Source organism: Rattus norvegicus, chromosome 18 (genome assembly GCF_036323735.1).
Source record: "Rattus norvegicus strain BN/NHsdMcwi chromosome 18, GRCr8, whole genome shotgun sequence".
Lineage (NCBI taxonomy): Eukaryota > Metazoa > Chordata > Mammalia > Rodentia > Muridae > Rattus > Rattus norvegicus.
This window is the reverse complement of record NC_086036.1, coordinates 35,721,564-35,733,884: the sequence shown is the minus strand read 5'-3', so window position 1 is coordinate 35,733,884 and position 12,321 is coordinate 35,721,564. Positions and strand designations below refer to the sequence as shown.

The following is a 12,321-nucleotide window of genomic DNA, read 5'->3' as shown; positions in this document are numbered from 1 at the left end:
GGTGTGAACATTACATTATGAAGAGTGATGACAGAACAGAACTATAAAAGGAGGGTATATGAGGGTATCTGATGGTCACACAGAGGCAGAGTCAGGCAGATCTTGAAGTTCAAAGCCAGCCTGATCTACAAAATGAATTCCAGGACAGTGAAGACTACACAGAGAAACTATGTCTAGAAAAGAAAGGAGGGTGCAAAGGATACACCTACAGCTGCACGACCTGATGTGCATGCCAAGGAGCAGCATGCATGAACACTTGCAAGTGTGCACCTATGTCAGAATATATCCCTGTCAAAGAAAACTGTATACAATTTGTGCATAACTTGCTACAAGTTAGGACTTCATCAAAACCTGAGCATCTGCACAGAGTCTTTTGGTTGCAAAAAGAAATAAAGATAGCAGACCTGCAGAATCTATTAATGCTACGAACACCACATTGCCAGCAATGTTTTTAATACAGAGCATACAGAGCCTGGCACTATAAATTTCTAGTAGCTTCTTCAGAACTCTATGATGATCTCTCCATTTATTTCCCTTCATTTAGACTGTGTTCCACAGAATAGGGGGCCTGCAAGCGTGTACAGAGCAAAGTTCTAGATCCTGAAGGCATGAAGAGTGACAGAAATGTCACAAGGAAGGGGTTGGGGATTTAGCTCAGCGGTAGAGCACTTGCCTAGCAAGCGCAAGGCCCTGGGTTCGATCCCCAGCTCCAAAAAATAAAAAAATAAAAAAAAAGAAAAGAAAAGAAAAAAAGAAAGAAAGAAATGTCACAAGGGACGAGTTACCTGAGCAACAAATGGCTGTAGCACTGGTTTCTCACATGAAACTCTTGGTCCATCAGTAACCGAGCAGATGCCAAAAGTATGAGGTGCTCAGAGGATGGCTAAGAGATAATGCATCACTTTCAGGGTGGACAGGGTGTTTAGTAAGTATCTTTTCTATTCCCATGTGTATAGGTATGTATGGCTTATGTTAACACAACTGTCCTTGCCTTTAATTCAGGCAAACTTTCATTCCTGTGTGACTGCCATAGTCTTGCTTGCCATATGTGTCATAATCCCTAGAGCTATATCCCACTCTGAACTTGGAGCTTAGTGTTTTGACTCATCAAACACAGTGCAGATGCCTTTGAAGAACACCTGTGTCCACCAAGAAGCCCGATACATATTCACAAACACTGAGTTAGTCTATACAATACAGTCACAAGAGCTCCATAAATGTCCCTCGATGCCATTGTCATCTTTTAAAAAAGGACTCATGGAGCATCTGCTCCATACCTATATATGTGCTACCCACAACATACGAAAAGGTAAGCTAAAAAAACCTAAACTTATGCCTTTGTGGGGCTTGGAGAAGTGGAAGGAAATGGATTCGGAGAGTAAAGTCAGGCATGTAGCATAGTGCAGCTAATGTTGGGCCCAGGGGGAAGCCTTCAGGCCTGGTGAAGGCAGGACCCATCTGTTTGTGCAACAATTCTTCCAGGATTCTCTTAAGAGTAGAAAGGCACTTGATTCGTGTCAGTTGAGTAAACAGTGCATTTCTGAGAGGGACCCAGTCAAAATCAGGGTTCTGTTCCTTCTTGGTGTAGGCTGTGTGTACAGGCGCAAAGCAAACTCTATGGTTTCTGTTTCACATAGAAAGACCTAGGTCAGTGTCTGTGTGGTGGATGTGAGGGAAAGGTTATAAGCAGGTAGACACACTTAGATAAAGTCTCTGGGTATAGGGAATGTGGAATACAAAGCCTTTGTTTTGTCTTGTTTTTTGAGGTAAATCTAGGCTTGCATTTTACCTAAGTATGGGATTCTTAGAGGTGAACGTTGCCTCCAGTCACTATATGAGATATAAGCCTGCAGTTGGTTTGATAGACAAGATATTATCAAAAAAACACTTTGCAAGATAAAATCTGGGAATGTATTGTTGTCTGTGATTCAATGTCATTGTGACTGAAGTGAATTGAAGTTGGGTCAAAAACAGTCTGGGATGGCAAAGGTGAGCTAAGTGTGGGTTCTGGTGAGATAATTACACAATTACTTTTGTAATTGCCAGCAAAGTGAGAGGATTTCCCCTCTCCCCAGCACCTGCATGTATGTACACATATTTGTGCAGGAGCGTGTGCTGAAGGTTTATTTGTAACACAATTCAGGAACTTGTCCTGTGGAGGTGAAGGTTCACGAGGCAGATTCTGGAATCGGGTATAATTTTGAGATTGGATGAGGCAGTATAGGCTGTGGTTAGGGTCAGGAGTCTGTGTAAGTTTGAGTAGTTAACTTCCAGATACAAAGGGCAATTTGCTTTGTATCCACAAGAGGATCAAAGAGTAAGGCAGTGTGTGTGTGTGTGTGTGTGTGTGTGTGTGTGTGTGTGTGTGTGTAAACCAGGAGTTCAAATAGACACACCGAGTTTTTCTGCCCCTGAAGTTTTTCACTTTAATTATTTCTAAGACTTCTGAATTGTATCTAAGTATAAATCAAGTGTCCAGAGCTAGTGTGACCAAGTGAGCGTGTGTCCATACGTGAGTGTGCGACAAGTTTGGACTGGGACTTGGGACGGGAGCTGAGGCTGTAGTAAGGTTGGGGGAGGCCGAGGAGTTGCGGCTGGAGCGGGCGGGCGGTCCCGGGGGCGATCGGAGCTGGGGCTGCGGCTCACTAGCTTGGCTGGTGGGGGACAGGCAGGAACCGGAGCAGCACTGCCGCCTCTGGCGCGAAGGCTCTGGCGCCTCCTCCCGCCCCATCACTGTGGCTCCGTGCGCGCTGCCGGCCGGCCGCTGCTCTCTTCAGCCTCTGAAGAAGAAAGCCTCTGAGCCGCTGTCGCTTGAACCATGGCTTCGGGCCGAAGGGGTTGGGACAGCTCCCACGAGGACGACCTGCCTGTGTACTTGGCCCGGCCGGGCACCACAGATCAGGTCCCACGGCAGAAGTACGGTGGCATGTTCTGCAACGTGGAGGGCGCCTTCGAGAGCAAGACATTGGATTTTGATGCCCTGAGTGTGGGACAGCGCGGCGCCAAAACTCCCCGGAGCAGCCAGGGCAGCGGCCGCGGCGCGGGGAACCGGCCCGGGGTGGAAGGGGACACGCGCAGGGGCCCGGGCCGGGAGGAGAGCAGGGAGCCCGTGCCTGAGTCGCCCAAGCCCGCCGGGGTAGAGATCCGGAGCGCCACTGGCAAGGAGGTCTTGCAGAACCTCGGTCCCAAGGACAAGGTAAGGGAGCCGGGGTCTTCTCCCCGCTGGCACTGGCCAGCCTCAGCCGCCATGGCCTGGGTACAACTTTGTTGCTCACACTTTACAAGGAGATGGGCGACTGGGCTGAGAAAAAGGGCATCCTCCACGGTCACAGGGGTCCCACGCGCCCCCAAATGTAGCATTTTCCTGTGTGTACTGCAAGGATCTCTGGTCCAGGTCCTTATCCCAGTCACCCACCTGCACTCTGGCCTGTTAGTTCTGGGTGGGTGTGTCAACCCTGGTCTGGAAAGGCTTAGCAATTCACAGACTTCCTTTACTTCTGAAGAACCAACAGCACAATTGTCTTCGTTCCCCTTGGCCCCGGATTAAAATTTAATCAAGGTCAACAGGGCAGAGGGCATACTGATGCTTTTAAAAAATATGGGTGACTCTCTGACTCTTCTGAAACTTTTGGGTGTGGGGCTACTAAACATCTGAATCTCAGTGCCTCACTTCTGTCGTAGCATGAAGCTTCACATCTGTGTTTATTAAGAGTATATTTGTGTACATAGCTTGGCACGAGCCTGGGTCTCAAGGGATGCAGCTGTCCCTGTAAAAAAAATATATATTTGAAAATAGACAGGGCATTACGAGTGCATATTAAACTAGCACGAGCTGCCAGCCCCCTGCTGCTCTTACATGTGTCAAAGCTAATTTGTTCTGTGTGTTAGAGACACTCACACCGTACTGAACTGCCTCGGTTTACTGTAATGATTTTATGCTTTAGCTCATAGAAAATCAGAGGCATGGTTTAGACAATTCAGGGTCAGTGTAGATCTGGAAGAGTCAAAGTTCAAATCGTAGCGTTTGAGTTGGGGAACAGTAGTAATCAGATGACCTCACCCTGGTCTAGGTAATGGCTTGTACAGTCCACCCCCCCCCCCATGTATTATTCCTCCCTAATGCCATCATAAATAATATCCTGCAATGGAAATGTCTGCTTCATAGTGATTACGGTTAATAGTCATCCTGCTTTGAGCTGTTTTTCCATTAAAATGCAATGAGGTAGTGAAAGGACAGCTTATCTCTCCCTGGCTCAATTTTTGATAGTTTAAAACAAAACAAAACAAAACAAAACAAAACAAAACAAAACAAAAAAACCCAACAACTTTTAAGTATCGTTTCTAACTAGGGAAAGCAAAACCTGAAGCTTGTCCTGCAGAGAGAGCTCCTTTGTCAGACAATGTCAGTAAGCCTTGGAATTACCCATCTGATTCATGATGTTCCCATCTTCCTTTGAGCATGAGACTCCTGTAGGTCCAGCCCACTAGCCCTTTTAAGAGAGGCTTCTGGTGTATAAGAAAGATTTCTCAACAGAAGACTAACCCTTTACAGAAAGCTAATTGCTCCTGTACATGTCTAACTTCATGACTCTTAAAATGTTCCTTTCCTGGCAGAAGAGGGAAGAAGGGAGTGGAAAAGGCCAGAAACAATTGCTGTGAGTCAGTATATTCCCCTAGCTGGAACACCCCTGATGTAAGCCAGATAATATGCTTGGTTTGCATGGTAACTAGAGAAAGGGAAAATGGTCTTCCGTTAAACCCAGCAATTCTCTCGTTTTTGTTCCCTTTCACAAACTCTATACTTTTTGGCTCTTAATTGAAAAATAATAATACGACTTAGACATCAGCAGGGTTTCTAGAGCTACATGGGTTTTTAAGTTCAGGCTTGCTGTCTGCTTCATGCGGGCCATGTCATTATCTCTAATTTTCTTTAATCACACTGTTTTAAAAAGCACACACACACAGGGGTTATCTAGTTCTGTACTTAAGGTTATTCCTTAAAGCTGTGTGCTTGGGGTTATCTCTGTGCCTGGGATGCCTGGCACACCGGAGGTGTTTAAGGCATGTTTGATATTAAAATTCCTTATGTAAAACATCTGTTTTGCTAGACTGGTGCAAAATGACATCTGCACTGGCCCAAATATTTGCTGTCTCTAACTCACTACCTCATAGAGCAAGTTTTAGACATCTTAGAGTGGAAAACTAACAAATTTGCCTCCCTATAGAGTATCTGCAGTTTATTCTTAAGAAAAATAAGCATTTCCTCATTCCAAGACATTTAAAAGATTTTAAGTATATGGGTTTGACCCTTATGTCTGTCTACAAATGAAATTGGGTAAGGGCATGGTAAGAAGAGCTAGGCCTCTTGGTTTAACAAATGGTTCAACAAAACAATTACAACCATTTTTTTTTTGGCACCTGCCAGTTGTCTACAAGGGTCACAAGGGAAGTTGTGTTCACCATTGTCCTTCAGAGACCATTTCTACACATCACCAATGGGAACAGTCTAACTAGCGAGCTGCACAGACATGGGAACTTCCTTGCACAAGTAATGAGTATGACGGAAGCTCGCTTTTTATTGGTTAAAGCAAACACATGACCTTAGAGGAACTAGATGAACACATGCTTACCACTATCCTGTAAGACTGTAAACAACTTCTAAACAACTCTAGTATCTTCCAAAAACTAGTGATAGACTACTGGGAGGAAGGTTGACTCCTTCTCTTCACCAAATATGTAACTGAAGTCTGTAACCAAGACTCCTTATGCTCTAGGTTTTTCATCTACATGGTGGTAATAACACTGACTACTTTGTTTACAATTAGAACTTAGTATATATTACGTTACTACTCAACTTCACTTATTTTTATATTTGAAGACTCTCTCTCTCTCTCTCTCTCTGTGTGTGTGTGTGTGTGTGTGTGTGTGTGTGGGTGGGTGTGGGTGTGTGTGTGCGCGCGCGTGAGCACAAGTATGTGTATGAACTCTATCTGTTTTTGTCTCTTTCCCTGCCTGTGAGCGCTTTCTCTAAGGTCTTGTTGTATAGCTCAGAGTAGGTAGAACTTATTTCATACTCCTTAAACTTGTAATGACCTTCCTGCCTCTGCCTCTGCCTCTGCTTCCTGCCTCAGTGCTTGGGTATAAGTATCTTATCCTTATTAGTCTCAGTATCCATAGCTTCCTAGCCTTCCTCCCGTAGTTGCATTCCCATGTTGTGACTTGTTTCTCAGGCTATGCCATAGTGAATACATTTTCTTCTGAAAAGACAGTACCTTGGCTTAAGAGCTGAATCTGGAGCTCCAGATGGGATGCAGCCATAGCAAAGTGCATTAGGCTGCTTAATTTTCTGGATTTACATGCAGCATATGCTTGTGTTGTACAAGATTACAGCTAGTGATTAATTACCTGTGTCTTATTGTCTTCAGAGTAAGCTCCTTGTTACTCAAGCTTTCAGAAACTCTTTCTCATAAGCTCCTCTGATGCTGAAATGGCCTATTTCATGATGGTAGGTGGATAAAAAAAAACAAAACAAAACTATAGAATCTTATTTTCTTCCTTATAGATTTTCCATGTTCTTTGCTCCTTCCTGTAATTAGTCAGTCCTTTTCAAGCTGTATTTATGACACACTACCAGCTTTGTGTCATCTACAGCCATCGTAGCAAGTACTAACTTTTATGTGTTTCTTTTTCCAAGAAATGATTGCATACATCAGGAAGTTGAAACAGACACCAAATAATCCCGACCACACAGATGATAAGTAGAGAGAAGCAGAACCCAAACACTTGACTTTTCTTGTCAGTGCTTTTTGTGGACAGTGAGAGGCGTTATTATTTTAATTTCAACAGCCTAAGCATTGTGCTAGCTCCTGGCACATCAAGATAATACCAGGCAAGAACAGATCTTCCATCAATGCCACCAAAAAGCCTGCTATCCTGTCACTTGCTCATTACTCAGAGAACCTTTGAGATGCGTCGCTCAACCCATGAGCACAGTTGGTGCAAGATTTTTATTGGTCCACGTCCATCTAAACCTATTAAAAGATTATTGAAAGGATGCTGATTTAAAAAAAAAAACGAGATGCATTTTGTCTCTGACATACTAACTACTACACCCTTCTTAGGGAAATACTCATATTTAGCAAATTATGAGTAGGTTCATTAACAAGTGTTTGGCAGAATAAAAAATGTAAAAATATTTCTATATTATATAGGGAATGCCCAATTGTTAGTATCAGCTGTCGCTACAAGCTAATATTCTGTTTCTAGAGCTAGGTGCAAATGTGCTTAAGTTTTTCTCGTGATAAATACTCACACTGCCAAAGTCTTCCAAAATTGAATAATACTTATAGTATGACACTAAGTGCATAGGAAGGCAATTTTAAGTAAAAAGTGTGTGTTTTAATCATTTCTTTTTTTTATTAACTTGAGTATTTCTTATATACATTTCAAGTGTTATTCCCTTTCCCAGGTTTTAATCATTTCTTAAGCTGTTTTTTTCCACTTAAGTGTAATGTTCAAAGCAACAAGAAAATTACCGAGAGGAGAAGAATTATGACACAGTGTCTGCAAGAACAAATGATACCTCAAAGGCTTTGTCATCCAGGAAAACAAAGCCATGGCATTTTGATTGCATGGGTTTGCTAGTGACTCAGTTCCAGGGATCTTGGCTCATTGCTACTTCCCTGGTTCTAATGTGAGGCTCTTCTGTACAAGATGTTTCCCCTATGAAGTCAGCCACGGCTCTGTGGGTAGAAGGGAGAACATGATTAGGTTAAAATGTGAACCCTTAACTTTGTCGTTTCTGGGTTTTAAGAGTTGGTTGGTGTGCCCTTCCTTGCCCAGCAAAAAGAATGGCTGCTGGAAATAGAAGCCCAGACTTATAAAGAAAGGCATCTTGTGTTGGAGCCCAAGCCCAGGAGTACAAATGATTTATATGGGCGTACTCTAACAAAGGAGAGAGTAGATGTTGCCTAGGGGAAAGTGATCTTGCTGTGCCAATGGACAGGATAAGCTTGAGTCCTGTGTGCCTGGACCCAAACCTGAAGTATTTGAAAACTCTATGCACTCTGGTTGTTTGACAGTAGGTTTTGAGGAACATGCAAAACATGTCTTCTAAGTAATGCTGCAATTGGCAGAGTTCCCTCAAACTAATGCTCCCTGGAAACCTGGTTTTGCTGACTGCTGTGGTAATGAATAAGATGGCTGGAGTGGTGTCTGTTAGGATTTCCGTCAGTGACTCCTGTAGCTGATACTGGTTATGACTTATTTCTGCTGGGCATCACTCTGTAGAAATGTGCCCGTGAGATGAGACAAAACTTACTAGGCGTAGGAAGCTGACTGAGAGGAGTAGGAACTGAAGCTCCACTTCTGCTTGGCTGGATTAAACTTTCTAGATTAAGCTTCTAGGAAAATAATGTTAAGATATATCTCTGTTCTCTATGTGTTCTTGTGGTATTTTGAAAGACACTTCAAACAAAACCAGAAAGGTTATTAGCTGTCTCGGTTTCCAGCCCAACCAATTTACTAGCTGCAGCTTTGCCAACTCTCTGAGCTACAGTTTCCTCCCTCCTAAAATGAGAGAGCTGGTCCAAATAGTCACTATGGTAATGGTGCATAAACCTTTCCGCTTCTGAAGAAAGGTCTTATCTAAAATATTTGTACATGATTGATATTCTGTAGACCTGTGCACACATATATCTATCTATATAATAATAGATGTATATAGTGCAAAAACACACTACATACAGAAGATCATATTTATAGACTATGAGAACCTAAAAACAACAATGTGAACTATAAGAGTGCCCAGTGCAGCAGACAGGACTCAATGGGTAAAGCGCTTGCTGTGCGTGTATGAGGACTTGAGTTTGGAATGCGTTACCCACATAAATTCCAGGTGGGGTAGCATGTGTCTGTAACTCCAGCACTGGACTAAAGAGACAGGGACATTCTAGGGAATCACCGGCAAGGCAGCTATTCAAAACAGTGTTCCAGGTTCGAAGGGAGATGTCTAGAAAAATAAGGTAGTGAGCATTTGAAGAAGATAACTCAAAGTCACACCTGTCTCCACCCTTGCACCCCACAGAGACACACAGACAATATGTGCGTGCACACACAGACACAGACACACACACAGACACACACACGGACACACACACACACACACACACACACACACACAGAGAGGAATTCCAAACTAAATGGGAAGATGCCATATGGTTGCCCACACCCACCTGAGTCTGTAAAATCCCACACCTTTAGTGTGATGATTGTTAGGATCTGAGTCCTCAAAGCAAAGCTCTTATGAATGAGCAGGATTCTCTGTCTATGAAAAAGATCCCGAGATCTGCTTTGGCCTTTCATCACGTGACACCACAAGAAGTCTCCTTCTGTAAGCCAAAAAGCTTGCCTTTGCCAGGCAGGGACTCTGCCTTGATGCTCCACTTTCCTATAAGAAATAAAGTTCTGTTATTTACATGCCACAGAGTTGTACTGTTGTGTTACAGTAGAGTGATGTGATTATGCTACTCAAAAACAAAGAAAATCAAAACAGAGGCATAAAAAACAAAGCCCTAACAAATGCTTAGAGCCAAGATAGGTGAAAGCAATTTGAATATGCTTCTGTCCCCATCTACACACAACAGTCTTTGCTAGCATTGCCCCACACGAGAGTGTTATATTAATAAAGTTATCCTGACACATCCTTAGCACCTAAAAGTCTACAGTATGCAGTAGGATTTACTCTTGGTATTATATATTCCATAGATCCACACAAACTGACAATCATTTCTCTACCATTCTAGCATCTTATACAGTAGTTTCTCTGCCCTAAAAATTCCTTTATGCTGTACCTACTTCCCCATGACCATTTACAACCACTAATCACTGTGTGGTTCAGTCTTCACCTTCCTAGGATTTCAGATACAAGCCACCTCCAAACTCCTGGGGAAAAATCCTAGGACTACCTGGATACTGACATCTATGGGTAAACCAGTCCCTTTAGTCTGCCTTTTTTATTCATTGGTAGGAGACTAATGGATTCAGGAAGCTGCTGTATTTAGGATAATACACTATTGATCCTGTCCATATAAACTGTTTTTATTTTTCAGAGAATTATACAAATGTTAGTTTCCTTCATATCTCTTCATACTTGATATCTCATTTCTTCTTAATACTGAATAATATCCCCTTGTTTGGCCATATCATAGATTGTTTCCCCACTGGAAGAAAGAAAAGTAGTTATAAAGTTTGAAAAGTACATATGTTAGCAGATTTTGTGAGCACAAACATTTTTTATTCATTTGGGTAAATACAAAGGGATATAATTGTTAATCACTTGGCAAGTATATATTTGAGCCTGTGTTGATTTGCATGCTGTCCATCAGTGGGTAAGAGTTCCCGCTCCTCAGAAAATAGCTTTTGAAGTTGTCAGTCTTCTACTCTAACAAATGTAAGGACATCTTGTCATCTTTAACTTTCAATTCTCCAGTGATGTCAGAATTACATGAAGCATCATTTCTTCATCATCTATAGACATCATAGATCTTTTGAGAGAGTCTGTTAAAGTCTCTGGTCGAAGATTTAAACACATCGTGTATATCCTTTCCGTCATGTTTTAAGAATTCTTTGTTTTGAATAACAATCCACCAGATGTGTCTTTTGGAAGTATTTTCTCCCATTGACTTTTTTTCTTGCCTTGGTATTATCTTTCAGAGAGAAAAGTTTTTTTTTTTTTTAAGATTTATTTATTTTATTTATTTGAGTACACTGTAGCTGTTTTCAGACACACCAGAAGAGGGCATCGGATCGCATTACAGATGGTTGTGAGCCACCATGTGGTTGCTAGGAATTGAACTCAGGACCTCTGGAAGAGCAGTCAGTGCTCTTAACCACTGAGCCATCTCACCAGCCCCGAGAGCAAAGTTTTTAATGCCAATGAATCCCACTTTATCAAGTTAGTTCTTTCATGAATTGCAGAGTCAGTATCGTTTCTAAAGCACCATCTAGTTCCCAAGGTCTGTGTTTTCTCGTGTTAACTTGGAGTTTTGGAGTTTTCCACTTCACATTCATGCCTGATCTGTTTGAAATGAATTTATATGAATGAGGTAAAGATTGTATATATTTTTCTCATGGTGTACTGTTGTTTTAGTACCATTTATTAAAAAGACACTCACCTTTCTTCTTTCTATTGTCTTTTCCTCTTTGGAATGATCAATTGACTATGTGTCTGTCTATTTCTAAGCCACTGATTGAGATCGATTGATCCATGTATTTACTCTTTGTCAATCTGTAGCTTCACATATGCATTTTCATATAAACATTACAGTAATTTTAGCAATATCCACAAAATGATTGTCCTGAAATTTAGACATGCATTGAATCTGCTACTGTAAGGTACTGATAAGTTGGCAACATTGAGTCTTTACGTCTATGAAGTTGTATGACTTTTCCATTCATTTATCTCTTACTTCATATCTTTTATTAGCTCTCCTCCTATACATCATATATATTGTTTGATTTGCAGTATTTTATTGGGAATGCTATTGTAATTAATAGTGTTTTATTTAAGTCCAAATGTTCAATGATGTCATATAAGAAAGCAATTGACTTTTATACATAAATCTTGTCTTCTGTATTCCTTATATAATCACTTGTCCTAGGAAGACTCTTTGAGCATCAATTATTTTTATTTTCTTCATAAATGATTGTTATTTGTGGAAAATATGGATTATTTCTGTGAGAATGACTTTTCTGAATACTGTTTGCTGCCTGTAGTTTGTCTTTAAAAATCAGACTTTTGGCCAACCTGTAACAAAATCAATATTGTGCTTTGAGATCATTTATAACTATGTACTCATTCGGCTTATGTTTTTATACCCAGCTGTTTAAGATTAATTGACCTTTAGGAAAAACAATGTTATCAATATTACTTTACTTTGGATGCAATGTATTTTACTCCTACAAGCTAAGCTGGCTGCATTACTGTGATTTTTCCATACTCCCCATTTCTTCTTCATGGTTCATCCATGCCTTTAACTCATAGATATGTATGCGTGTGCGTAAGGTGTGGTGATTAGACATAAAGTGCAAGGCATTGAAAACAATATACCTCCAAATGTTGAAAGCCACATGTGGGTATAATAATATTTAGTTGTGTGTGCTCTGTGCTGAATCTAGATGGTTATAAATGCTCACCTTTTATGAAACTACTGTAAAAGATTAAGACAAATCTCTTGGGTACATGACACCAAGGGTTAGTTTCTTATTTTATTTTGACACCACCTTGGTTTCTTTCTTCCCAATCTGTGTACCTGTATTTCC

The 12,321-nt window shown here is 41.4% G+C and overlaps 1 protein-coding gene and 1 long non-coding RNA gene across 2 annotated transcripts in view; one reads left to right on the top strand and one right to left on the bottom strand.

The window, feature by feature from the left end:
- Positions 1–2,732: 2,732 nt before the first annotated feature.
- Positions 2,733–12,321, top strand: part of Dpysl3 (dihydropyrimidinase-like 3) — a 105,796-nt gene continuing 96,207 nt past the window's right edge. The window contains 1 exon segment of the mRNA NM_001398556.1: positions 2,733–3,196. Within this exon segment, the coding sequence (NP_001385485.1) occupies positions 2,819–3,196 (378 nt within the window). The 5' untranslated portion in view covers positions 2,733–2,818.
- LOC108348778 (uncharacterized) overlaps positions 7,391–12,321 on the bottom strand; it is a 25,895-nt gene continuing 20,964 nt past the window's right edge. Inside the window, exons 2-3 of the long non-coding RNA XR_005496403.2 lie at positions 9,234–9,448; positions 7,391–7,742 (exon numbers count right to left, since the gene is read on the bottom strand). This is a non-coding gene — a long non-coding RNA (uncharacterized LOC108348778). The remainder of the gene's footprint in view (positions 7,743–9,233; positions 9,449–12,321) is intronic.